The sequence below is a fragment of the Lynx rufus genome, unplaced genomic scaffold (assembly GCF_022079265.1).
Source record: "Lynx rufus isolate CCGP_SWC_20201006 ecotype Redwood Valley unplaced genomic scaffold, mLynRuf1.p SCAF_10, whole genome shotgun sequence".
Classification (NCBI taxonomy): domain Eukaryota; kingdom Metazoa; phylum Chordata; class Mammalia; order Carnivora; family Felidae; genus Lynx; species Lynx rufus.
In genome coordinates, this window is record NW_025814824.1 from 14,393,033 (window position 1) to 14,420,680 (window position 27,648).

The 27,648-nt window shown below is 43.9% G+C and overlaps 1 protein-coding gene across 1 annotated transcript in view; it reads left to right on the forward strand.

The window, feature by feature from the left end:
- Window positions 1–3,642: 3,642 nt before the first annotated feature.
- GDA (guanine deaminase) overlaps window positions 3,643–27,648 on the forward strand; it is a 76,701-nt gene continuing 52,695 nt past the window's right edge. Inside the window, exon 1 of the mRNA XM_047097469.1 lies at window positions 3,643–3,765. Within this exon, the coding sequence (XP_046953425.1) occupies window positions 3,643–3,765 (123 nt within the window). The remainder of the gene's footprint in view (window positions 3,766–27,648) is intronic.

Genomic DNA, 27,648 nt, shown 5'->3' on the forward strand with positions numbered 1-27,648 from the left:
AGCATCTCCTTTCTTTGGAAAGAAATGATATGTGAGGGTAGGACTCTGAAAGTGCACACCATTGTTGGATTTCTTTTTGAGGAACTGAATAGTGATACTAGAAAATAGCAGTGAAATGTACATGAATAATAACTTCAGTTCTAATACTGCATGAATATGAATGTGGGCTATCGAAAGAACTGAAGAAAAAACCTGCTATTTCCTTGAGTCTTTGGAAGCACAATAAATACCATCGGTCACATGCTTTGCCTGGCCAGGCAATAGTCATATTAACCAGAAGCTGTCTTGTGATGGGCTTAGTCTACGTTTCAAAGGTGAATATGAAAGTTCTGTGCTCCTTTCTTCCTTCAAACTTCAGTGGCCTTGAGAACATTTTCATGGGGACACCGAGATGAGAGTCAAAACTGCAGGGGAACCAGCAGCATAAAAGATGAGGATGGAGAACAGATGAGATTAGTTGGGAAGCCAAAACTTCCCGAACCTGGCTGAGCTGAGGGTACTGGATCCCAAGCACAGGGCCTACAGCTTGGCTGGGAATTGGAGGAGAAGTCGGTACTGCTTGGAAGACCTAATCCCTGAGGAGTGCTGGTCCACTCCTTCTATTTAAAAAAATGTTCTTAAATGTGTATTTATTTTTTAGAGAGAGACAGAGAGACAGAGTGCGAGCAGGGGAGGCACAGAGAGAGAGGGAGACAAAGAATCCGAAGCAGGATCCAGGCTCTGAGCTGTGAGCACAGAGCTCGACGCGGGGCTCGAACTCACAAACCATGAGATCATGACTTAGCCAAAGTCAGCAGTTTAACTCACTGAGCCACCCAGGTGCCCCCCCACCCCATTCCTTCTATTTAAGATTAACTGTATTTAAAGCTACACAATCATTACTCATTCCAGAAGCCACACATAACAATGTCAACAAACATCAAAACAAAATTCCCTAGCAATTCCATTACCTCCACAGAATGATATCCATTGTTTTGGTATACCTTTTAAATTCTAGCATATACGCCTATAGGCTTTTCATGACTGTAACCATAGCATGAATGACATTTTTATTTTATTTTATTTTGAGAGAGAGGGAGAGAGAGAGGAGAGATCAAGTGGGGGAAGAGCTGAAGGAAAGGGAGAGAAAGAGTCTTAAGTAGGCTTCATGCCCAGCACCGAGCTACTCTCGGGGCTCCATCTCATGACCCTGACAATCATGACTTGAGCTGAAGTCAAGAGTCAGACGCTCAAATGACAGAGCCACCCAGGCACCCCATAAATGATATTTTAAAAAACTTACCATCTTCTATGTAATTGCCATGTGGCTGTTTTAAATATTTCCCTGCTTTTTAATAACTGCATAATATTCCACTAAACCTGTCTCTACTGTTGGTCACTCAGGTTGCTTTCATTACAAATAACATATTAGCCGTATCTGTTTTAGGGATCCAGTACCTCTTCTGGAAACATTGAATGGACTCCTTTTTTACATGACAATCCAGACATTTTCTTCACTTTTCCTTCTGAGGTTCATATGTATCCAAGCCTGAGTCAAGAGGATGTTTTCACTGTGCTGGCTGTTGGACCTACAGGGAAGGTGTGCGAGTCTGCAGAATCAGGACAAAATGACAGGGACAAAGGGCTAACGTGGCAACCTTAAGAGGCAAGCGCGATGCTCTCAGCTTCAGGGCTTCCTAATTCTGAGTCCCTGGTAGGGTGACCAGCCACCTCAGTGTTCCCGTGACCACAGTTTCCTCAGGGTGAAGGACCTGAGAGGGGAACAAATCATTTATGTAAACTGGCCCCGCATCATAATAGCAGCAACTCAGAGAAAGCCTGGTCGTACGCTGAAATGAGAAACCCTTATCCTTTAGGTAAGAGCCACAATAGATATTTATCTCAGGTTATTGCTCTGCTCCCCCCAAAAAACATGCATATATTTATTCAGTAAACATGTAAGAAACCCCAGGCACCGTTCTAGGCATAAGAGCCCTGGTCTCTGGTTGGCCTGGGTGGCTCAGTCGGTTAGGTGTGGGACCCTTGATTTCAGCTCAGGTCATGATCTCACGGGTTGGTGGGAATGAGCTCTGTGATGAGCTGTGCACTGGCAGTGTGGAGCCTGCTTAGGATTCTCTCTCTCTCTGCTCCTCCCCACCCCCCAAATAAATAAACATTAAAAAAAAAAAAGAGAGAGAGAGTGAGCCTTGGTCCTGTGGTGCTTCCATTACTCTGTGTGTGTTTTGCAGGGAGAGGAGCAGAAATCAGTGAAAAACAGGCAATAAATGAGGATGGATATGATCAATGCAATGGCAGAAATAAGGTGAATGGAATAGAAACTTTGGGGGTGGGGCGCTGCTGCTCCTTCGCCGGCTGGGAAGATTACTCTGGAGCTACATTTGAGGCAAACCAGTGATGAGAAGGGTCGGTCACGGTGAAGAACCAGTGATGAGAAGGGTCGGTCACGGTGAAGATCCGAAGGCGGCCTTAAGGGCAGAAGGAGCAGAGTGTGTGTGGCCCTGAGTGGAAACCAGTTGGTCTCCCTGGAGGAATTGAGTAAATGATTCTGTGAACGCATTGCAAGGAAGGAATGCGGACCCGGAGGCGGTCTTAGCAAGCACCCCTTCCGAGTTCAGTTTTCACAAATGAAGATAAAGAGGCCGAGGCTCACTGCCTTGACCATCGTCTCTTGATTCCTAGTCCAGTGCTCTTTCCATCAAGCTATGCCACAGTGCCATTCCTAGCCACTTGGCCTGAGAACTTAATCCCAACCCCCCCCTCCCCCCACGCCGTACAACTGGAATTAAATCAAAGAAATGCATTTGTTTTAGGTGTGAGAAAGACTGGAACTGGAATTGTTTGTGGATGGTCACAAGCGCCAAAACACTGGACTCAAGGAAAAAGAGAGGGATTTGGGGATACAGATCAACCTTTGTTGGCGGGGCCCCCAGCAATTCTGTTGAGGGATGCTTCCGGAGCACCAGGTTAGGACAAATACTGCATCCCCAGAAACTGAAAACAAAACTGATCCGTAAGGCAGGCAGTTCTAGCGGACCTTTCCACCTGTTCCTGAACTTGGGACTGTTCAGACTTTGAAAGTGCTACAGGTTGAAGAGGTACAGGGTTGGGTCACAAGCAGCCCGAAGTTTAAAGGGCAGAGAGAGCAGGCAGGCGCAACGCGAAGTGTGCCAAAAAAGACAGGTGGAGGAGGCTGGGGGACGCGGAGCAGTGGCGAATTTAGCGACCGACGGAGGTGCAAGGCTGGAAACGTCCGCTCCTTCTGCCCCTTCCTTTCTTTCCCTCCCCACCTGGGTTGGTGACTCAGCCACCCCAGGTTGAAAGAACTGCGTTGTAGGCTGTGAATTTGGAAACTCAAAGAGTTAACAGATCAAAAACTAACACAGGGGAGGAGAGAAAGACCACACCCCAAGGGAGCGCGGAGCCAAGTCACAGGAGGAAAATCCTATTGGCATCGAGGAGGCACGGAGCCCGCCCCTGGGCGCGGCCTGCAGGGGGCAGGCGATCGCCCAGGAAAGCGGGGGCAGGAGGAGGCCCAAGCAGGTGCACTCGGCAGCCACCCGCAGTTGCAGGGACCCCTCCTGGCACCTCCGCCCGGTGCGCCCTCCTCGGCTCGCGAACCCCGCGCTGCGCTCTGCCGCTGACATGTGCGCCGCCCCGATGCCGCCCCTGGCGCACATCTTCCGAGGGACATTCATCCACTCCACCTGGACTAACCCCATGGAGGTGCTACGGGACCACCTCCTCGGCGTGAGCGACAGCGGCAAAGTAAGCGGGCGCGGGGTCTGGCGAACCCCGACGGGCGCGCGCGCGGACAGGTGGAAAGAGTCTGGCGCCTTGCGCTGCGGAGCGAGAGCCTCGGCTCCAGAGTTGAACTTGACTGTTTGACTCTTGGGGAACGCCACAAGAGCCCTGGGGCTAGGTTCGTGGGCTGGCCTGGGAGTAACACGTTCCCAGAAGCTGGGAGCTGTGGAGTACTCACACCCACGATTGGTTAGACAGCCGTCCAGGCTGTGGTGGAAGGGGGAGCGAGGCTGTGCCCTCGCAAGTATTAAGAAATCACTAATAAACCTGAACCTTGCTTCATTCATCTTTGTGTCTTTGGCGCCTGGCATACTGCCTCGCACAGGCTAGGCGCTCCGTACATTTCATTGAATTTATTGTGAAAGAAATAACAGACGGGGGAGTCACTTGGTTAGTGTTGTTTAGCCCTTTCAGTGCATAGAATAAGCAAACAACTGATTTCATTCACTTGATTGCTCAACAGACAATATACCAACGATGCCAGCGAGATGACTTATAATGCTAGAAAGGTAGTCAGAGCGAAATTAACCACGTCCTCCCTACCCTGCCCCCCACCTCATAGCCATTTGCATCAAAGCAAGCAGTTGCGTTTTAAGGCTCAAAATGTCCTCTATGAGTGTGTCTTCTGTACTTCTTTTCCCCAAATCGGGATTTCTACAAACGACCTAGGTAACTTTGATGTCTGATATTTACTGTTCATACGCACCGGGCTGGACGCACCGGGCTGGGGGTGGTGACTGCATCAGCAGTGGCTTGGCTAGTTTGGTAAGTGGAAGCCATTCCATTTTTGGCAGAAAAAAAATAAAGACGAGGGTGGGCTTTTCCTCAACTACCAGTCTGGTTAGCAAAAGTACACCTATTTGTGACTTGTCAGCTTGAAGATACCATTCCTGGACTTGAGACGCTTCCGAGTCAGTGACAGTTTTGAATCGTGACTCTTACGTTTGGGGATAACTGAACCCTGTTTTCTTATGATGCTTAAAAAATATTCTCTCTGTGTGTATTCAGGGAGACTGCTGTTGTGTTTCCAAGGTGATGGAACTCGCAGAGCTCCCCCAAATGGGGAGGCTTTAATAATGTCCCCCCCCCCACCAAGAGTGATACATTATTGCCTGGTGTATTTGACCCTCAAGTTTCAGGGAACCCTTAGACTTGGGGCTAGTCCCAAGAAGTAAAGCAACAGTGACCACTACTCTGGGGAGAGATCAGAGGTGTTTCCCTAATCACCAGGAGCTGTTCATCTCTTGGGTTTCTATTTAAAAATCAACTTCCCATATCTAGAATTTTACTTGGGAAGATAGCAGACAAGAGGGTGGGTTTGAAGACTGCCTTCACCGGGTAGCGCGTAGTAAGAAAAGGAAGTAATTCACCTAAAAAAAAAAAAATTACCTTTTCTGGGGGTTGTAGAGAAGAAGAAGAAAAGAGTGTCCCGAACATGCAATTAGCAGTTCAGTCAGGAAGTCTATTCCTCAGTGAGAGCATACTGAAGTTATAAATTTAGAAAAATGCCATTCCTCCACAAAATAAAATAGCTAGGAATTGAATACAAAGGTGAGTTAATCGAGTGCCTTATGCAATGTCCGAACTGGTAACTGTTGATTGCTCTTCTAGCTGTAAGGCAGTTGACTGCAGACTGCGTGTAAGGGAAGAATGTGCCATATATATTCCAAGATTTGACTTCCTCCATTTTGAAAATGGGGCTGCTTTGCCTTTGTAGCTGCTGGGATAATGTTCATTTAAAAAATGTCAAGGTTCTTCCACAAGATTATCTCCCCGTAAAATAAATATGTGGTGTCATGGTGATGTTTACATTTTTACTGAGCTCCTAAAGCTGTTCACAAACCTGGGGATGATCGGAAACATGTAGGGGTGTTTAAGTGCTGGTTCCTGGGGGTCATTCTCACTCCAGAGAAGGTGAATCTGGAGGGGCCCCCAGGAAATGGCATTCCAGCAAAGGTCCCAGGGCATTCGGATGCAGGTTGTGGGTGGATTTGGGGTAAACAAGGGTATAGGGTGTGTGATGGGACCAGTTGTATAGGGTCTTGGGACCTAGTTCTCCATTTCAAGCCCAGGTCTGGGGTAGCTTGTCAGAGAGAGGGGACATGACTTCCTCTCCTTCTCTCTCTCCCTTCTAGACCTCATCTCTCATTTCCTGTAACTTCATTTAGGACTTAGAGCATGGTAATGACTAACTACTTTTAATTCATTAAGTAAAGCTCATTGAAAATTACATTAATTTAAAAAATCTCTTGTCAACATCTTAGTATTGGGCATTTTGAATTCAGAGTTAACTCAAGTGACATGTAGCTTTTTAAAAGAAAGACTCCTGCATGTATAATTTATTTGCAGATATTCAGTTAATCTTGAGATGCTGTGTGCTCCAGTTGTACCAAATTATCTGATTCTTCCCACATAGAACAGGGGCGGGTTGACTTTAAATGTAGCGAAAAGATGCCCGGGGCCTTTTTAATGCACACTTACCTGGAAGCAAGAGCAAGGAAGAGAATCATTTTGGAGGTACTACCCTGGGAGCAAGTCCTATGGAGAAACCAGACTTGGGTTCAAGTTCGGTCTCCACCACCTGCTTGCTCTGAGACCATGAAGGAGACACATGAAGGAGACACTTAATCTGTCTGAGCCTCAATTTCCTCACTTGTAGACTCAGGGATTCTTTTACTGAGTATTAAATGAGATAATATATGAACATGCCTGGTGCTTAGTGGATACTTAACACATGCCATGTTCATTCTGTTACCTTCTTTCCCTCTGCTCCTAGCAAACCCTTAACCTCTGGTTCACTGTAGCGTTTTTGCACATTTCCACTTGATGGCATCGTGCAGACCAGCAGGTGGAGAAGAAAGCCATGGCCTGTGATGCACTATGTGGGACGTGGGGAGGTCACCACATTTCCACTGTGCAGCATCCCAGCTCATGTCCTTGGCCCACTGGGACACAAAGATGCACCTGGGAAGAAAGATCTACATGGCATTTGTCGCCAGGTGTGCTAGCACATTGTATTTAGTATCTCACTGTGTCATTATTCCCATTACAGGTGAGGAAGTTGAGACTTGAGAAATCATGCTTTCAGAGATGGTGGCGTAGCTGGATTTTGAATTAGCAGGGCCAAAGCCATATTCTCTTCACTAGAGCAAGCCGCCTCTGTGAGGCATAGTCCTTAGCCTCAAAGGACTTGCACTTTTAAGCAAGAAAGCTTAGACGTGTACCTGTAATAAAAGTGGACTGACTTCTAAACCAAAGACTGGACTCGTTGCTGACGACACGTTGATGAGAGAGACATGCAAACCTTGCCCTGCCCTTGTGAAATTGATAACATAGTGATACATTAACAGACTGCTATGACCTATCAGAACTTGAACTAATCAGGGAGTGGAGAGAAGGCTTTCCTTAGTGTCAAGTGACATTTAAATTGTGATCTAAAGGATGAGTAGAAATTAAATAGGTAGGGCAGGAGGCATTGGAGATAGGGAGGGAGCAGCCTGTGCAAAGACCCTGGGGTAGAAAAGAATGAATGCATCGATGTGGTTAGAGTCCAAAGTTCTAGGAGAAGGATAACTCAAGATAAGGCAGGAGAGATAGGCAGGGCAAGGTCTCGGAGTGCATAGGGAGTTGGAGGGCAGGGACACAGATTTGCCATCGTCAAATTGTACACTTTTTAATTTTTTTTTTCTTCTTAACATTTATTTATTATTCAGAGACAGAGAGAGACAGAGCATGAGCATGGGAGGGGCAGAGAGAGGAGGCGACACAGAATCTGAAGCAGGCTCCAGGCTCTGAGCTGTCAGCACAGAGCCCGACATGGGGCTCGAACTCACAAACTGAGAGATCATGACCTGAGCCGAAGTCGGACGCTCAACTGACTGAGCCACCCAGGCACCCCAAACTGTGCACTTTTTAAAGGTCATTTTAGCTTCAAGTTAAAGAATGCATTAGAGAGGGGCATCTGGGTGGCTCAGTCGGTTAAGTGTCTGACTCTTGATTTCAACGCAGGTCATGATCTCACGGTTTGTGAGTTCGAGCCCCATGTCGGGCTCTGTGCTGACAGAGCAAAGCCTGCTTGGGGTTCTCTCTCTCTCTCTGACCCTCCCCAGCTCACTCTCTTTCACTTTTTTCAAAATAAATAAATATAAAAAAAAGAGAATGCATTGGAGAGGAGTCAAGTGCAGGCAAGGGGATCAGATAGGAGCCTGTTGAAGTAGTTTAGGTGAAATGGATGTGGTTCAGAAGAGAGAGGCAGTGCATTGTGTCAATTAAGATATGAACACCTGGGGGCGCCTGGGTGGCGCAGTCAGTTAAGCGTCCGACTTCAGCCAGGTCACGATCTCGCGGTCCGTGAGTTCGAGTCCCGCGTCGGGCTCTGGGCTGATGGCTCAGAGCCTGGAGCCTGTTTCCGATTCTGTGTCTCCCTCTCTCTCTGCCCCTCCCCCGTTCATGCTCTGTCTCTCTCTGTCCCAAAAAATAAATAAACGTTGAAAAAAAAATAATTAAAAAAAGAAAAAAGAAAAAAAAGATATGAACACCTGGAGCCTGCTTCAGATTCTGTGTCTTCCTCTCTCTCTCTCTCTGCCCCTCCCATGCTCATGCTCTGCCAATCTCTCTCTCAAAAAAATAAACATTAAAAAAATTAAAAAAAAAAGATATGAGTATAGTTGATACACAATGTTACATTAGTTTCTGGTAAGAGATGAACTGTTAAGAGTACCTAACTATGTGCATCTGATGAAGTTACTGAACATTTCTACTTTCCAGTTTCCTCATGTATAAAATAACTCGTGTAACCCCCCCCCCCCCATACGGTTGTTGGAGGGCTTACGTGAATTACTAATTGTCAAGTGCATAGAATACCGCCTTGGACGTAGCACATGCCCAGTAAACATCAGCGGTTATCAGCAGTGGAGGTGGAGAGAGGTGGACAGGATTGGTGTCAACTTAGGTCAGGTCAAATGGATTTGATGATACGGTTAGAGAGATATGTGTGACTCTATTAAAAGGTATGGTGCGATACTTACTTTTCCAGTTTCCTGGTGTTGAAGGGTGGCCAGTGTTGACATTCTGACATGCAAGAAATTGGCTAAGAGGCTTCTGGGAAATATTTTTCTCCCTCGTAAATGTGGGAAGAGTTCTTCCTTTTTTGGATGTTCTCATGTGAAGAGTGGACCTGCTGCCCTTGTTTGAGACGATGAGGAAGAGCTTTAGAGGATTTCAGAGACACTTACCTGGTCTGTCTTTGAACATCATCGAATACATACATGAATAACATCATTGGATAGTTAACTGTCCCGGGAACTGCCCTCCGCCTACTGCCCTCAGACTTCTGCGGGATAATGAAATGGCTTTTTTTGGTCTACACATCTGTTAATTGCAGCCCAGGGCACCTCTAAATACGGCACTGCTTTTTTTTCCAAAAAATCATATTATTTCAAAGGACTGCTCACTGCCTTTTCCTTTCCCCCATTTCTGTCTTCTCCTTGTTGGCCCAAAATGTCAGTGTCTTTCCAGGCACCCAGATCGTTAGTCCAGACCAGCTTGTTTTCCTCTGGGGAATCTTTGTATGTGCCCCTGTCCATTATCATTGACCTTGTCCAGCCTTTCACTTTCTCTTGCGAAACTAATACAGGAGCCTCCTAGCTGTTTGCTCTTCTGCATTCCGATGTCTATTTAATGCCTACTCCTCCTTTAGATCACAATTTAAAGGTCACTTGACACTAAGGGAAGCCTTCTCTCCACCCCCTGATTAGTTCAAGTTCTGATGGGTCATGTCAGTGTACCCACCAGGTTATTAATTTCACAAGGGCAGGGCAAGGTTTGCCCGTTTCTCTCATCAATGCTCTCCACATCCCCGAAGGCTACTTCTTAGAGCATGGCTAGCATCACGTATCGCTTCTCATACCACTACCGTCGGCTCTGTGTTGTCTCTGAGATCCAAACGTTCCTGATCGACATTCTAGGGATGACATTGTTTGACCCCACCCTGCTTTTCTAACAAATACTTCCTCCTGCTCCGTGTTTCTCTCTGGCAAATGGGAGGGGGATTTGCATGACTCGTTTACACCACGAGGTATCCATGAGCTCAGGGATGTCTATCCCTGCCAACTTCTCACTGTTCCCCAGCACATCGTGTTCTTTTATGCCTCCTTTGTGGGTGCCAATCTCACAGCCCGGAATAGTCCTCCTTTTTATATCCCCCTCTTCACTCCACCTCTGTCAAAATAAAATCTTGCTCTTCCTTCAAGGCCCAGTTCTGATGTCTTCTTCTTCTTCTCCAAAGTTGCCCTGGCCATCCTCCTTCAGTTGCAATAAATTACCCTTTGTTCTCCCACAAAAGTTGGCATATATACTGACACCAGTGTTTTTCTGGTGGTGAGGAGCATGGCTTCTGGAGTCAAACTGTGTGGATTCAGACCCCAACTCTGCCTCTTACCTGGATGAATTTTCTAACATATCTAAGCCTTGGCACCTCATGTATAAATTGTGGACAGTAATAGCACCCTGAAGGAGTGGTGAGGCAGATAAGACAGAGTGTGTAAAGCACTTGGCACATAGCAATTGCACAATAAATATTGGCCACTGTTCTGTTCTTTTCTTTCGGTAAAGTAATTATTTCATTTTTGCCTTTCATTATGCTTAGCTTTATAGAACGTCCTCACTCACTGGGCTAGTGTGAACTTCTTTTACAAATGGGAGGTGAACTGGAGAGAAGGTAACATTTCTTAAGTCATACTTTTTGTCAGACTCTGGCAGATTCTTTGTACGTTAGCAATTCTGAGATGAGACCGCATCATCATCGTCCTTTTTTTGCTTCATCATCCCTGCTTTACAAATGAAGAAGGGAGGCTCAGAGGGTTGTCTGTCTCAGCTGCGGCCACAGCAAGTTAGTGGCAAAGCCGAGATTCACACCCATGACTGATTTCAAGGTCTGTGCTCTTTCAAGGAGTCCCTCCTGCCTCCTGTCATGAGAAGGGCTGAAACCCTATTGTCCTTAGGGCCCCTCAACATTGACTTATCGTTTGAATGCAAATGAGGTCTGTTGAATGTGTTGTGTAGTGTGTGTGTAAAATGTGTTGAATGTGGTGTGTAATACAAAGACAGTCATGCGTGATGAGTGAAAAAGACGTTTATAGTTCCAGAGAGATTTTTTTTTCAAATTAAAGGATAGTTGATACTCAGTGTTACATTAATTTCAGGTGTACAGCATAGTGATTCCGTGACCCTATACTTTGTGTTATGCTCACCAACACTCACCATACGATGCTATTATAATACTATTGACTCTGTTCCCTATATTGTACCTTCTATCTCCATGACTTACTCATTCCATAACTGGAAGCCTGCATCTCCCACCCCCCTTCACCCATTTTGTGCATTCCCCTACCTCCTGCCCTCTGGCGACCATCAATTTGTTCTCTGTATTTATGTGTCCATTTCTGCTTTTTTTTTTTATTCATTCATTTTGGTTTTTTTAGGTTCCATGTACAAGTGAAATCATATGGCATTTGTCTTTTTCTGACTCATTTCACTTAACATAATACCCTCTAGGTCCATCCATGTTGTCACAAACAGCAAGATCTCATTCTCTTTTTATGGCTGAGTAATATTCCTTTGTGTGTGTGTTTATCCATTCATCTATCGATGGATACGCGGGTTGCTTCCCTATCTTGGCTATTGTGAATAATGCTGCAGTAAACATAGGGGTGCAGGCATCTTTTTCAAATGAGTGTTTTTCTTTTCTTTGGGTAAATACCCAGTAGTAGAATTACTGGGTCATATGGTAGTTCTATTTTTAATTTTTTGAAGAACCTCCATACTGTCTTTCACAGTGGCTGCATCAGTTTACATTCCTACCAACAGTGCATGAGCTTCCTTTTTCTCCATATCCTTGCCAACACTTATTATTTCTTGTCTTTTTGTCTCCAGCCATTCTAACAACTGTAAGACTATATCCCAGAGAGATTTTTTTTAATGTTTATTTATTTTTGAGAGACAGAGACAGAGTGTGAGCAGGGGAGGGGCAGAGAGAGAGGGAGACACAGAATCCAAAGTAGGCTCCAGTCTCTGAGCTGTCAGCACAGAGCCCAACACGGAGCTCAAACTCACGAGCCGTGAGATCATGACCTGACCTGAGCCGAAGTCGGATGCTTAACTGATGTGGCTCTGGAGAGATTTTTTGAAAGCACAATTGGACTTCTTCTTTGAGGCTTTGAAGCAACGCTGCTGGGTGTGACTGGAGTTCGCCACTCTCTGGTTCTGTAGTGTTTTCTGTTCATGGAATTTCTCTGCAATCATTTTCCAAGGTTGATCATCTCTTACCTCATGCATGATTCTGACTGACATTGTTTCCTACTGTCTAAAAAGCCATACTCTTTTCCTTTGTGAAGACTTTTTTTTAGTTGACTTTATTATACTACTTTATTAATTCTAAAAGATAAGCTACATTAACTTCAAATTTAACTTCTAATTGAGATCCAGTTTTCAAAATCTTTTGACCGTTGTGTTCAGTGCTTCTGCTTGTGAAATGCAGATGTTTTTCCTCCCATGAATAAGTTATTCATGCACTGTTACCTGAGATCATTTCACAACAAACACCCTTTACATCTTTTCTTTCCCTATTGTCCCCGCTCAGGTTGGCACCCGCAGAACACCGGTTCCTACAGCCACAGACCTCTTGCTCTTCCCAGCCTATTACTGGGTTTTGAAGAATTATTTTGACTGAATGAACCTTTCTCAGTTAAAACCCCACTTGAAAACTCGATTGCACGGATCTCAGTTTATCGAGTTAAAAAAAATCTTTGAAGGCTAAAGCAATGATACTGTAGTTCTAATTACAAGTAAGTTCTTCTAGGCTTCCTAGGAATTTTAAAGGCCTGCTGTTCCCCAAAGGCTTATGTGGGCAGAAAAAGTGTATCACGTGATCGTACAACCTCTCCATGCACCTATACCCTTATAAACACACTTATAAAACACATTTCTGGAAGGTAATATTAAAATTAAGAACCAAAATGGGGCACCTGGGTGGCTCCATCTGTTAAGTGACCGACTCTTTTTTTTTTTTTTTTTTTAATGTTTATTTATTTTCAAATGAAAGAGAGAAAAAGAGAGAGGCAGACGCAGGATCTGAAGCAGGCCCCAGGCCTCGAGTTGTCAGCTCAGAGCCCGATGTGGGGCTCAAACTCACAAACTGTGAGATCAAGACCTGAGCCGAAGTTGGACGCTTAACTGACTGAGCCACCAGGAGCCCCAAGTGTCCAACTCTTGATTTCAGCTCAGATCGTGATCTCACAGTTTCCAGGATCGAGCCCCGCATCGGGGATGCGGAGCCCGCTTGGAGTTTCCTGTCTCCTTTTCTCTCCTCCCCTCATCCACAAGCACACACGCACTCTCTCTCTCTCTTAAAAATAAATAAATAAACGTTAAAAATATATAAAATTGAGAACCAAAAATAATATTTACTTTTGTAGAGTAGGAGCGGAGAGTTAGGGACGTGGAGGAGAATTTTTATGTTGCACATTCTAGCTTTTCACAGTGTTAGTTTTTTGTTTTCATTTTACTTTTATAATTTAATATAATATTTACCATTTTAACGTGTGCACTTCAGTGTCCTTTATTACAGTCACAGTACAACCATTACCATTGCCTAGTTCCAGAATATGTTTGGAGCATGAACCATGTAGCAGCCACCCCCTATTCTTCCCCTCCCCGCCTCAGCAACCACTAATTTGCTTTCTCTCTCTAGATTTGCATATCCCGGATGCTTCAAATAAATGCACAATACAGTATGTGACCTTTTGTGCCTGACTTTTTTCACTTAGCTTAATGTTTCCAAAGTTTACCCATTTTGTTGGTTATCACTCTAGTCCTCCTGTTCTCAGGAATAGCTAAGCCCATTTTGTCCCCCTTTTTGTTTGGCACCTCCTTACATCTCTTACTTTTTTTCTTGAATCTCCCCTATAACCTCACCTTGAAGGCAGGGACTATGACTGTCTTTCTTTCTTTCTTTCTTTCTTTCTTTCTTTCTTTCTTTCTTTCTTTCTTCCTCCTTTCCTTTCCTTTCTTTCCCTTCTCTTTCCTTCCCTTCCCTTCCCTTTCTTTTCCTTCCCTTCCCTTTCTTTTCCTTCCCTTTCCTTCCCTTCCCTTTCCTTTCCTTCCCTTCCCTTCCCTTCCCTTCCCTTCCCTTCCCTTTCCTTCCCTTCCCTTTCCTTTCCTTCCCTTTCTTTTCCTTCCCTTCCCTTTCCTTCCCTTTCTTTCCCTTCCCTTCCCTTCCCTTCCCTTCCCTTCCCTTCCCTTCCCTTCCCTTCCCTTCCCTTTCTTTTCCTTCCCTTCCCTCCCCTTTCCTTCCCTTTCCTTTCCTTCCCTTTCCTTTCCTTCCCTTCCCTTTCCTTTCCTCCCCTTTCCTCCCCTTTCCTTCCCTTCCCTTCCCTTCCCTTCCCTTCCCTTCCCTTTCCTTCCCTTTCTTTTCCTTCCCTTCCCTTTCCTTCCCTTTCTTTCCCTTCCCTTCCCTTCCCTTCCCTTCCCTTCCCTTCCCTTCCCTTCCCCTTTCCTTCCCTTCCCTTCCCTTCCCTTTCTTTTCCTTCCCTTCCCTCCCCTTTCCTTCCCTTTCCTTTCCTTCCCTTTCCTTTCCTTCCCTTCCCTTTCCTTTCCTCCCCTTTCCTTTCCTTCCCTTCCCTTCCCTTTCCTTTCCTTCCCTTCCCTTCCCTACCCTTCCCTTCCCTTTCCTTTCCTTCCCTTTCTTTTCCTTCCCTTCCCTTCCCTTCCCTCCCCTCCCCTTCCCTTCCCTTCCCATTTCTCTTTCTTTCTTTCTTTCTTTCTTTCTTTCTTTCTTTCTTTCAACTTTTTCACTTTTGTATCCACAGCTGTTAGCATATGGGAAGCACTCAGATGACTATTTGTTGGATAAATAAATGGTGTTTGGATTTTTTCACCACATGATAACCAGGATGGAAAAGTTCACTTGAGGAGTCAGCAAAATGTACAGCTAGCTAAAAATATCTTCCAAACAACCAATTGTTTGAACAAGAACTCTGGGTTTTTCTAACCTAGATGCTTGATACAACATATTTGGCCACTGGGGGTTGTAATTAGTTTCATGTCCTAGTGAATAATTAAGAACCTGGAAAAGTAGAGTTTAATTGGAACTCTGAGACCTCATAAAATTCTCAAATGCCTTTAGCTCGAACCATGTGAAGGATTCGGAATAATGTAGATTATATAGGACTGCTTATTCCCTTTGGTTTTATATTACGGTTTGTTAAGTGTTCACGTCTTCATAAAATGGTAATTTACTGGAAATATTGCCTTTAAATTGCCACTTACAATTTACAGTCCTGGAACATGCTAGGCCCTCCATGAATAATAACTTATTATCCGTCTCCTGCCCTCATAGTACTTACTGCTTTAGCACAAAATCGCCACTCAGTAAATGCTTCTGAGTGAAAGGACAGAATGGTCTGCTATGCTCTCTACGCTATTTGGGGGGGATGCATAGATGGGGCAAAGTTTTTCATCCATACTATTTATTTATTTCTTTTAATGTTTTGTTTTGTTTTGTTTTGTTTTGAGAGGGGGTGAGGGGCAGAGAGAGAGAGGGACACACAGAATCTGAAGCAGGCTTCAGGCTCCAAGCTGTTAGCACAGAGCCCATCACGGGGCTTGAACCCATAAACCGTGAGATCACGACCTGAGCCGAAGTAGGATACTTAACCAACTGAGGCACCCAGGCGCCCCTCCTCCATACTATTTAACCTAGAGGTTGTTTTTCCCCTGCCATGTGTAGAAGGGTCTCATGTATGCCTTAACCTGTTGTTTTTGTTTGTTTGTTTTTGTTTTTGTTTTAAGTATAAAACACAGAGAGAAGCCACTCTAGGTCCTCGGGTCAGTGTGAGCACATGAATCTCCTCAAGATCCAGCCTGGTGTGGACTCACAGTCCTGTGTAGCTAGGATGCTTGGAGCTCATAAGAATTGGTAGCTGAAGAAGAAAGAACAAAGGCTTCAAGGGGTTAGGGACAAAACAATGAGCAAAACAGATGCAGGTTCTGCCTTATTTGCGTTCAGAGTCAATAACCACATGAGCATGGAAAAGTATATAATTTCTAAGAAAGAAAAATGCAGAGCACTAAGGAGGTGTGAAACCAGAGGACTTGGCTTATTGTGAAGAGAGGCTTCAAGAATGCAACTCTAAGGAAGCAACATTTGAGTTGAGTTTGAAGGTTGCATGGGAGGTAATTCGTCAGAGAAAGAGGAAAGGCCTATGCAAAGACCCAGTAGGGGGAAACAACTAGAAACTGATGTCGTGGAGGGTGGAGGTGGGGGGCAGGGGTTGGTGGAAATAGATGAAGCCAGGGAGATACGTGTCAGGCAATAATAGGCTTTTTTGTTTATCCCAAAGGCAGTATAATGGGAAACCAGTGAAGAATGTTACAGAGAGGAAGGCAGATCAGATTTGCATTTAAAAAAATATATAAACAATAATTGCAGAGTAATAATTATAGGAAAACAGACTGGACTGTGGAACAGGGCAAGAATAGTTAGTCGCTAGAGGAGATGAGTTGGAAGATAATGGCAGTGGACCTGGAAACAGACACGTAGGTGGTGATAGAGTTGGAGAGAAATGAGCAGATGTGTGAGACAATAGGGAGGCAGACATCAATGAGATTTGGTGACCGTTTGGCTAAAGAGGGCTAGGAACAAGCTTCCCCTGTATTTCAGGGTTCTACAACTGAATGGATGTGTTGGCCATCACTGGTTGAGGGAACAGAAGAAGAGATCCACCTGGGGAGGGCAGATTCAGAGGTCTTTTCTGGTCATGCTGAGTTGAGGCCCCCTTGTGACATCCATGTGGAGATGCCAAGTAGGGGGTGGCTGGCAGGTCTGAATATCAGAGGAGAGATCTGAGTGGGAGATATAAAATGTGGAATAAAGTTTGAGAAAAGAACAGGAACTATATTAACCCCGGTGGTTGAGTTTGGAGTAAAAGAGACTGAGTGAGGTGAGAAGGGCAACCCAAAGTTCAGAGGATAACCCCGGGAATGTGATGTCATAGGAAACAAAGGATGGGGGGACAACTTCAAGAAGGAGGGGGGTGCCTGGGTGGCTCAGTTGGTTAAGCGTTGGACTTGGGCTCAGGTCACCATCTCACGGTCCGTGGGTTCGAGTCCCATGTCAGGCTCTGTGCTGACAGCTCTGAGTCTGGAGCCTGCTTCGGATTCTGTGACTCCCTCTCTCTCTGCCCCTCCCCTGCCTGTGGTCTGTCTGTCTGTCTGTCTCTCTCTCAAAAACAAATAAACATTAAAAGAAAAAAAGAAGGAGGGAATAGAACAGATGGTACATGTCATTGAATGGTAGGAGGAAGAGGAATAACACTGGGAACATGTCCAATGGATTTAGCAACCTGAGGTTATTGGCGACCTTAAGAAGACTTATTTGGGGAGGGGGGCGCCTGGGTGACTCGGTCAGTCAAGCATCCGACTCTTGGTTTCAGCTCAGGTCACGATCTTGCGGTTTCATGAGTTCGAGTCCCGCATCTGGCTCTGTGCTGGCAGCTCAGAGCCTGCTTGGGATTCTCTCTCTCTCTGCTCCTCCCCGACTTGGGCGGTCTCTGTGTCTCTCAAAATCAATAAACAAAAAAGAAAAAAGAAAGAAAGAAAACTTATTTGGCTATAGAGAAGATGACAATCAGCTTCATTTGGGTTTTGGAATGGGTGGAAGATAAGAAAATGAAGACAGTGGTCATAGACCACTCTTTTGAGATGATAAACGTGCAATACTTTTGTTTATCCTCTGAGAAAAATAAGGTAGTGCCTTTAATAGTAATAAAATACAAATAAATTATATGTTTTATTCTCCCAATTCTTAGGTTACCTGAGGACTTTTCATACAAATGCGCCACTTGTAACATGATATAAGCATGTTGGTATCTCCCGCTTGCCAGTGTTTGAGTGGATATCAAGACATGTGCAAACACGTATGTGCCAGCGCTTAGACGTGGTTGCAGCCTCCTTAATAATCATTTTACACTCTTATCTCAGAAATGTAACTTAGCGTCTCGGCGTCACCAGAATTCCTGGTATTCGGTCAGTATTTTTGTTTTATAGTACAGGATGCCAGCAGCGAAACTGTTTTCATTTTATTAAGATCTAACAGGAAAGGCATAATTTTTCCTTGAGTTTGAGATTTTTTTTTTGAAATTAAAACAAAAATAAATAAATAAAACTAGAAGAGACCATAAAGCCAGATGTTTCCTTTATTTAAAAATGCAGTCAGTTTGCAGGAAAGCATTTTTGGACTTTCTCTAAGGGAACCGAGAAAAACCTCTCCCCTTCCATCCCTCCTGGTGGATGACTTTGAAAAGGAGATTTAATCCAGCTGAGAAAAACAACTCCTGAATGACTCATATTAAGGAGAATTGCAATCCATACATGTTTGAACACAGGCTTGTATAATCATTCTGTTTTTTTTTTCTTTCTCTGTCCAGATAATCAAGTAGGAAGCAGGAGAAAAACAAGAAGGCTTATGCTAGATTTATGTCAATTGAAATTAGAATAAGGAGAATTACACATGTAACCTAGAAAGGATTGGACGCTTCCAAAATGCCAAACCATTGGGCAGGTAGAGTAAGAAGACAGTAAGATGAAAGGATATGGAACTAAAAGGAAGTGACAAATAGTAATATAAACCCACATCAGTTTACATTTAGTCATGCCTTTGGGCTTCACCATCGTTTTGTCCACACCCCAAATACCCTTACCTCTCATTCTCCCATATGTATGTATACCTTATCCATCACCTCCTCCAAAAAGCAAACTCATTTCTCTAGTCCTCACTGATTTCTCCCTTCTCTTGAGTTTTCTCAGCTCAGTCTGTAATGCCAGTTTGGACTTTACAAATATGCCACCGTGCATGGTTTTCAGTTTCCTATATGCACTTAAATTTTATTTCCCCAGCTAGAATATAAACTTTTTTTTTTGTTCTTTTGATGTTAACTTACTTTTTGAGAGAGAGAGAGCATGAGCAGGGGAGGGGCAGAGAGAGAGAGAGAGAGAGAGACAGAATCCAAAGCAGGCTTCAGGCTCTGAGCTGTCAGCACAGAGCTGGATGTGGGGCTCAAACTCACAAGCCGTGAGTTCATGACCTGACCTGGAACCAAGAGTGGGACACTTAACCAACTAGGTGCCCCTAGAATATGAACTCTTGAAAGGTGAGGATTATTTCTTCTACGTATATCTGATATGTATATATCTGATGTATATATCCTTAGCAGTTTGATGGGCATATGAGGTACATTTCAACAGTATGTGCTGCCTTGAATTGTTATCAGTTGAAATGCATTACCGAACACGACAAAAGGTAGGCCAAGAAAAATATTTTGAGCAGCTTCCCCCAACCTCTGTGTTCCATGATTTGATTGGCATGTACCCCGTCACAAGCTCTTGACGTGCACAGGTGTGACTTTCACAGATGGCTGCATCTCATTTTGTTGGGGTTTAGGACCGAATCCCAGAAGCTGATGTCAGCATGTTGGTCAGTATCACTTGGTAAGCCCACAAGCCCAACCGGTTCGCCCGCACCGGTGCCTCAGCGCGATTTCTCATCCTTGTTATATATGCGGTAACTCTCAAGAAGTAGTTGAAAAACAACCCAAACTTGGCATTTTTAATAAAATGGTATAATGTTCTTGAGAATGTGGATGGGCAAATGAAGATGTGCTATCAAAGTAGTTCTCGGCAAATATTTGAGGAATGAATAAATAAGAAAGTGATTATTTCTAATACAGGCAAAAGATTGCATAGCACTTTTTTTGTTTTTTAAGTAGACCAGCAGGGAGCCCAATGCAGGGCTTGAACTCAAGACCCTGAGATCAAGACCTGAGCTGAGATCAAGAGTCGGACACTTAACCGACTAAGCCACCCAGGAGCCCCTGGGTGAAACATCTTATGTTTCAGCCACTGGTCTAAGTCTTTTATGTATACTAACTCAATCATTGCAACAACACTGTGAATTAAGTACCATTGTGTCTCCATTTTGCAGATGAGGAAACTTGAGTCATCAACAATTTAAGTGCTTTGTTCAAGGTCACATAGCTGGTAACTAACTAGTGGAGTCAGGATTTAAAGCCACATGGTCTAGTTCTAAAGTCTATACCTTTAGCAGCTCTGGCATGGGAGAAGTTAAACGCTTTATTGTTACTCAGATGTTTGGGGGTATATGGAAGCCTTAGGATATAGTCGTCAGTTACTGTTATAAAATTTTTGTTTGCTTTTGTCTTTTTGTCTTGCAACACAAAACTCCTAAGGCATTCTGACAATTTGTCAGTAAACCTGAAGCAATTATGTGTCCTTTCCAAGATCAACAATTTTCTAATTCTTAATCAGGTTTTCAATAACACTATTATGTTGTTACATGTTAGAGCTTTAGGACCTTCTAGGTTGGCTTTGGCAGTGGTGAAAAGTAACCTAGTAACAGTTCATGGCTGGCATACATCTTCACACAGGAGAGGAATTTGTAAAACCAATAGCTGGGCCTGTTCTGAGTTTCTTTTATCAGTTTCAGGAGTTAAGTTTGTGGAGTTAAGCAGGCAGTTCCCATGTTGGTTGTGTGAAATCTAATGTCAAGTGCATTTAGAGATACTATGAAGAGAACACAGACAAGCAGGGAGGGAGAGAATATTAAGTCACATGAAATGCTTCTTGTCAGACTCAGATTTTATCTTTTTAAATCTACTCTTTTGGAAATAGAGCCCTGATTTGACTTAAGTTAGCAGCTGTGAATGCATGCTGCCTGGATGGCCACCATGATTTTGTTACACATTTATATAGACTTTGTAAGTGGGCTTTATAAATCAAACCTTGGAATAGCTGTAGGAAGTCTTGGCAGAAACAACCAACCAAAATTTTGCCTTTCTGTTCTCATCCAAGTTTCAATATGCAGTCAATCTGATTAACAAACCAACAGTAAACAACAACAACCAAAAAGGCTAGAAATTGAAAAACATTTGGTTTTCCAGGGGAACTGGGAAAGGCTTTGTAATTAACGTGACAAATGGAAAACCGACAAAAATACGTTATCAATTTTGCCATTTGGGGTAGAAAAAAAGAGTCCTTTAAAAAAAACGTATCCTTGGGGCGCCTGGGTGGCGCAGTCGGTTAAGCGTCCGACTTCAGCCAGGTCACGATCTCGCCGTCCGTGAGTTCGAGCCCCGCGTCGGGCTCTGTGCTGACGGCTCAGAGCCTGGAACCTGTTTCCGATTCTGTGTCTCCCTCTCTCTCTGCCCCTCCCCCGTTCATGCTCTGTCTCTCTCTGTCCCAAAAATAAACGTTGAAAAAAAAAATTAAAAAAATAAATAAATAAATAAATAAATAAACGTATCCTCCGGCTCTGAGAGCAGGTGATGGTGCCCTACATCTGAGCCTCCAGGAGGGGGCGCTCTCTGGTATTTCTTACACCTGTGTCCCATCCAGTGACCAAATGGGATGAGGAGAGAATTGTAAATCAAGCATAAAGCCTTTGCCCCTTTAAACTTAGGGAATATGGCATCAAATACCATTCTATGGCTGCCATAAAAATACAACAGGAAACTTGGATTAGACCCACAGGTTTGACTAATGATGCGGTGTTCATGAAAACACACAATTTTCCCTGAGCTCTTAGAGCGAACTGGTTGCAGGAGCTCAGGAGTGGGGGAGGGGATTTGCACATAATAATTGTAAAGACAGAATTCTAGTTGGCAAAAAGTGACTCTCCTAGAACTACATAACGTATGCAGCAAGCGGCGAGGAATATATATAAAAACTGAGAGAAAAATAAAGCTCATCATTGCCTTCATCCAGTGCAGATCTTTTCCAGACCTTAATAACTGTATCATTGTGGAGCTGTGTGTAAAAGGGATTTTATAAAGTAAATCTTCTGGGAAAATGTATTAGTCTGGAAGTTGGCATACCTGAACTAGAGAAGGGATTCTGTTATTCAAAGGATCGTGTGATCATGGGCTAGTCAGCACTCATTGTGGGTCTTTCTTCCTTTTCTGTGAAATGGTTCCAGGATGTGGTCTTCCAGAAAGGATTTTTATTTTCTTCTTTTGCGAGCTAGGGACTACAGGGACTACTGTGCATTTCGTCTGAGCTCAATGCTCACTGCTCACTGCTCCTCTTTCTGCCTAGAGCCTCCTTTTGAAAAGCGTCGATGCTTTCCCTGTGTCCTGAAAGTTCTACCTAAGAAGTCTTGTGCAGCATATCATTATTTTGTAATTGAAGTCTCTTTACAGTATCTTGCCTGCCATATTTATGGAAACAGGTATCGTAGATGTTACTGAATGCTAACTTTATGCCAGGCATTCTTTAAAAAAATTTTTTTTTAATGTTTATTTTATTTTTGAGAGAGAGAGAGAGCGTGAGCAAGGGAGGGGCAGAAAGAGAGGGAGACACAGCATCCAAAGCAGGCTCCAGACTCGAGCTGTTCACACCGAGCCTGACATGGGGCCCGAACCCACGAACTGTGAGATCATGACCTGAGCTGAAGTCAGGCGCCGAACCGACTCAGCCATCCAGGCGCCCTCAGGCATTCTTTCGAGCATTTGCACATGTGCTATCTCAGCTCATGCCTACAGCCACTTTATGAGGAAGGTAGTCGTTTTATTCTCATTTTATGAGTGAGGAAACAGAGGTCTAGTGGGATTAAGTAATGAGTTGCCAACGTCGCACAGCTGATGAATGTTGGAACTGGGATTAAAAAAATATCTACCTAAAATAAATCCATGCACATGATAGGAAGTTCTCAGTGCACAAAAGGAGATGTAGTTGCTGGTAAGTTCCCTTCCTTGTTCCTGTAGCCTAGACATGGTATCACCCCTTCCAACAGGCAACCAATGTCTGTTACCAATGTCTTACATACTTTTCTGGAGGTAGTGTAGAACACATACAAACGAATGTACATAGCTTACACTTGAAAATATTTACATGTAGTCGTTTTTCCCTGGCAAATGGTAGTAACTAAATGTACTGTTTAACCCTTTGTCTTGGATGTCCTTTCCTATTAGCACATAAACTAGCACATCTTAGTCGTCCATAATTTTGCATTGTAGGCATTGGCCAGGATGTTCTTAAGCATTCTATGTAGATGAGCATGTAAACGATTTTATCTGTTTTGCTTGAGTGTGAACTCAGGGCGTGTGACTCCCGATTGCCTACTTCTTGCCAACCTTCTTTTTTGCTTTCTGCTGAGGTGTTTTCTCTGTTCTGGAAACAAGGAAGGAAATGGAAACTTACTTACTTACCTACTTACTTACTTATTTATTCACTTACTAGATAACTGGTGTATTATAAGAGGATACAACTCAGGAACAGCCAGAAGGAAGAGATATATAGGACAAGGCATGGGAAATGTCATGGAGCTTTCCCCACGTGTCCACCTGTTCCCCAGTCTTACAGTTTTCTGAACCTCATCCTTGTGAGGTTTTGTGGAGGCTCCATTATGTAGGCAGGGTTAATTAAATCATCAGCCACCGGTGTGTGTGTTTGTGTGTTTTGTTTTTTTTTTCACCTCCAGCCCCTCTCCCCTCCTGGGGTCAGGGGATGTGGGCAACGTGATCTCCTACATCTTCCACCTGTCCAATCCCAGCCATCTGCTGCAGCCACCAGCATGGCCTCACCTCGAATCCTTGAGCTCTTCATTGAGCCTACCACAGTGCTGTCAGCAGACGCATGCAACCAGTGCCAAAGGAATGCCCTGTTTAACCTGAGGGCATAGGTCACCGAGTTAGTGGTTGGCCCTTCAGCTGAATTCCTGAAGAGTGGGTGGGAACGAGCTTCCATGTCATTACTCCCCAGTTCTGTCTCTCTGGCTTTACCTCTTACAATTGTTTTCCTGGCTCCTCTCACCCTTCTGGACTGATCAAATCAGCTGCAAACCCTAGGCTTCCTCCATCAGCCTTTTCATCCAGATATGGCTCTTTCCTAGATATGTCATCCTCTTGTGTGGAGTTCACACTCACCTCCGCACAGATGACTCTGGTCCCTGTCTCCAGACCTGGCTATCTCCAGAACTTCAGTCCTGTGTCCACACCTGCTATTGGACAGCTCTGTCTACAAGTCCTGCCCCCCCACCTCATCTCTCCTTTCCACTCACAAACTCTTATCTCCTCATGGCCTTCCATAGTTCTATCCTTCTTTCCTCATTCTCTCATTCAGAGATGTGTGTGTATGTGTGTGTGTGTGTATACATATATGTATGTGTATACACACACACACACATACACACACACACACACACACACACATATATATGTATACATATCTTCAACCATTCCTTCCACATCCAGTATACTACCAAGTTGTGAGGGTCCTTCCTTAACATTCTGCCCACATTCTGCTACTCTCTGCACTGGCCATTGCCTTCACCAAAATGAACCATTCAAATGGGTGATGAAAGCTTCTTCCTGTTACTAAACTGTCCTCCCAATTTACCTTACAATCATTGTTCCATTAATTTTCACCTGACTCTTGTTAAAAAAAAACTTCCAGAGAATAAAGTCTAAACTCTTTAATATGACATTTTAAGGTTCTCCAGAGTCTAGGGCATGTATTTATTCATCCAGTGTCCATTAAACACCTCTGATGTACTAAGACTATGGCCAGAAATGGAAGTATGACAATGAGTAAAAATGAACATCTCCACCCTTGTGAGATTGCCATTTAATGATAAAGACAGATATAAATAAAACATTAGTTATGAATACATGTGAGATTGTGAAATTGCAACTGTAATCAAATAGTAGCTCAGACTTATATAATGTCTGTGATGTGTCAGCCACCATACTGACCATTTATGTATATTGTCTTATTTAGTTGTCACAAAGTGTTTACAACTATTATCCCCACTTTATTTTTTTTAATTTTTTTTTGCATTTATTTATTTTTGATAGAGAGAGACAGAGCACAAGTAGGGGATGGGCAGAGAGAGAAGGAGACACAGAATCCGAAGCAGGCTCCAGGCTCCAAGCTGTCAGCACAGAGCCTGATGCGGGGCTCGAACTCACAAACTATGAGATCATGACCTGAACTGAAGGCGGACACTTAACTGACTGAGCCACCCAAGTGCCCCCCCACTTTATTTTTTTAATGTTTATTTATTTATTCTGAGAAAGAGAGAGAGAGAGAGAGAGAGCGCACGCACACCAGCATGGATAGAGGGAGAGAGAGAGGGGGAGAGAGAGCATCCCAAGCAGGCCCCACACTGTCAGTGCAGAGCCCAACACAAGGCTCCATCTCATAAACCTCGAAATCCCGACCTGAGCTAAAATTGACAGTTGGACACCCAACCGACTGAGCCACCCAGGTGCCCCTATTATCCCCACTTTATAGATGAGAAAAGAGGCACAGAGAGTTTAGGTCAGGCAGCCTGGTTCTAGATTTTGTACATTTAACCACAATGTTTTTCCACAAAGAGAAGGTGCCTGGTGCTTTGAGAATCATTCATTGGGGATGGGGATGAGGAATTTGAGGTAGTCTGGAAAGGCATCCTAAGGAAAGACAGCTAAACTTAAATAGGAAATATGAGTAGGGTTAATTGGGCAAAAATAGAGTAAGGTGTTTATGCAGAAGGAAGGTCATGTGTAAAGGCCCCATGGTGGCGAGAGTAGGGTGCCTACAGGATCTAAATGGGATCAATATGGTGGAGCAGAGAGGGCAAGGGAAGTGAGGAGCAAGACATGGGATTAAGCTGAAATTGGATTAGGCTAGGAAGGCACATAGGTGCAAACCACTCAGGGCCCTGTAGATCACGTTATAATCTTTTCTCAATCTTAAATGCAGTGGGAAGCCATTGAGGTTTTAAGCAAAGGATAAGAGAGAGATGTGGCAAAACTTTCTACAATGTACCGTGAATTGATGAGGTCTTGTTCTCCAGAACAGGAATCCTGGAAGGGGACTAACGAAGTTTGGGAATAAGATTATGGATTCCAGTTTGAACATGTTGACTTTGAAGTGCTTTGTGAGAAATACTCATGAGATATCAAGGGAAATGTCAAATATATGGGTCTGGAGTTTGTAGAAGTCTGGGTTGGAACTTTAAGTTTGGTTGAGCAGATGGTGCCATATTAAAAGAGATGGTCCCTTTATATATGAAAAATTGAAAGGCTCAGGACTTGTTTCACTGACCATTTGCAACCGAGAGATGAACTTGTTGAAGGACTTCATGCTTATTAAAGAGAACTTTAAGGCCTATTGGTTGAGGTCTGCATTAGTCTTTTACAGCAGATTTGAATGTAGGGTAATAATCAAGGAGAGTGGGAGGAATTCATTTTAGAATCTTTCTCTGCTGTGTACTTTTACAACAGATTACCATTGTATAATCGCTTATCTTTCAATGATAAGAGCTAATTTTTGGAAGTTGTGGTTTGGATCTATTAAAAGAAAGTGGCATAAAAAAAGGCTGTGTGAGTAGGCTTCTCAAGACTGCATTGTACCCTTAGTGTTCAGATCAAAATGGATTGTATTGGGTGACTATTGCTGTGTAACAAATTACCTCAAATGTAGAGGCTTAAAACAACTTACTATCCTCACAGTTCCTTTGCCTCAGGGGTTCAGGAGAAGTTTAGCTGAGAGGCTCAGGCTAAGCATCTCTCATGGAGCTTCAGTGAAGATGTTGGCCATGACTGAAGGCTTGACTGGGGCTGAAGGATCCACTTCCAAGTTTCAAGTTTATTTGCATTACTATAAGCTGGTGCTTACAGTGGTTGGCAGCAACCTGTGGTATTTCCCCACAAGTGCTTTTCCCAGGACTGCTTGAGTATCCTCAAGGCATGATGGGAGGCTTCCCCCAGAGTAATAATGCAAGAGTGAGAGAGCCAGGTGGAAGCTATTCTTTTCTGAGCTGGCGTTAGAAGTCACATAGCATCATGAGTGCTTCATTCCAAGCACATCACTAAGTTTGGTCCACTACAAGATTGGGGAAGGGAACTAGACTCCACCTTTTGACAGAGAGGAGCACTGAAGAATCTGTGGACATGTTTTAGAGCCACCACATGGATGTTCGGAATCTGAGTTGTGGAGGGAGCTCCCCCTCTCACCTTGTGTAGAAATTAATTTCTGCTACAACAAACCTAACAGATGGTCAGTCAGCCTCTGCTTAGCACTTCCAGCTATGAGAAGTTCACTACGTTATGAGTCAGTGAATTCCATTTATACCCACTTTCAATCGTTAGAAGTTTATTCTATTCATGAAATTGACAACTCTTCTGCTGAACATTCCAATATTGAAACTACTTCTGCTTCTCTAGAGTGGCACATTTATGTGATGGTGTGTCCATTATCTGCAACCAGGGTAATCTTCTTGATTTCTTTCTTCTTCAGAGAAAATACTGTCAGCTCCACTCAGAATTTCCCCTCACGTTTTGATTTCAGGGTTTTTTCACCTTCTGGTCACCTTCCTGAAAACATCTCAATTGAGTTCATCCCTCCACAACTGCAAACCAACAACTAGTTCTGTACCCTAAGCTAAATTTAGAAGGACAGGACAAGGCAGTCCTCACTTGGCACAATAGGGAAAGACTGAAAAAAACCACTGTGAAAACTGAAATCATGCAAAGTAATCTTAAGAATCAATGAGAGGGGTGCCTGGGTAGCTCAGTTGGTTTAAGCATCCAACTCTTGATGGGCCTAAGTCATAATCTCCTGGTTCAAGATTTCAAGCCCCGAGTTGGGCTCTACACTGACAGTTTGGGATTCCCTCTCTCCCTCTCTCTCTTCCCCTCCCCCACTCAGAATAAATAAATAAACCTAAGAAAAAATAATCAATGAGAAAATTATGATTATTGAGATCATTAAACACTTTTGTTAAAATACTAA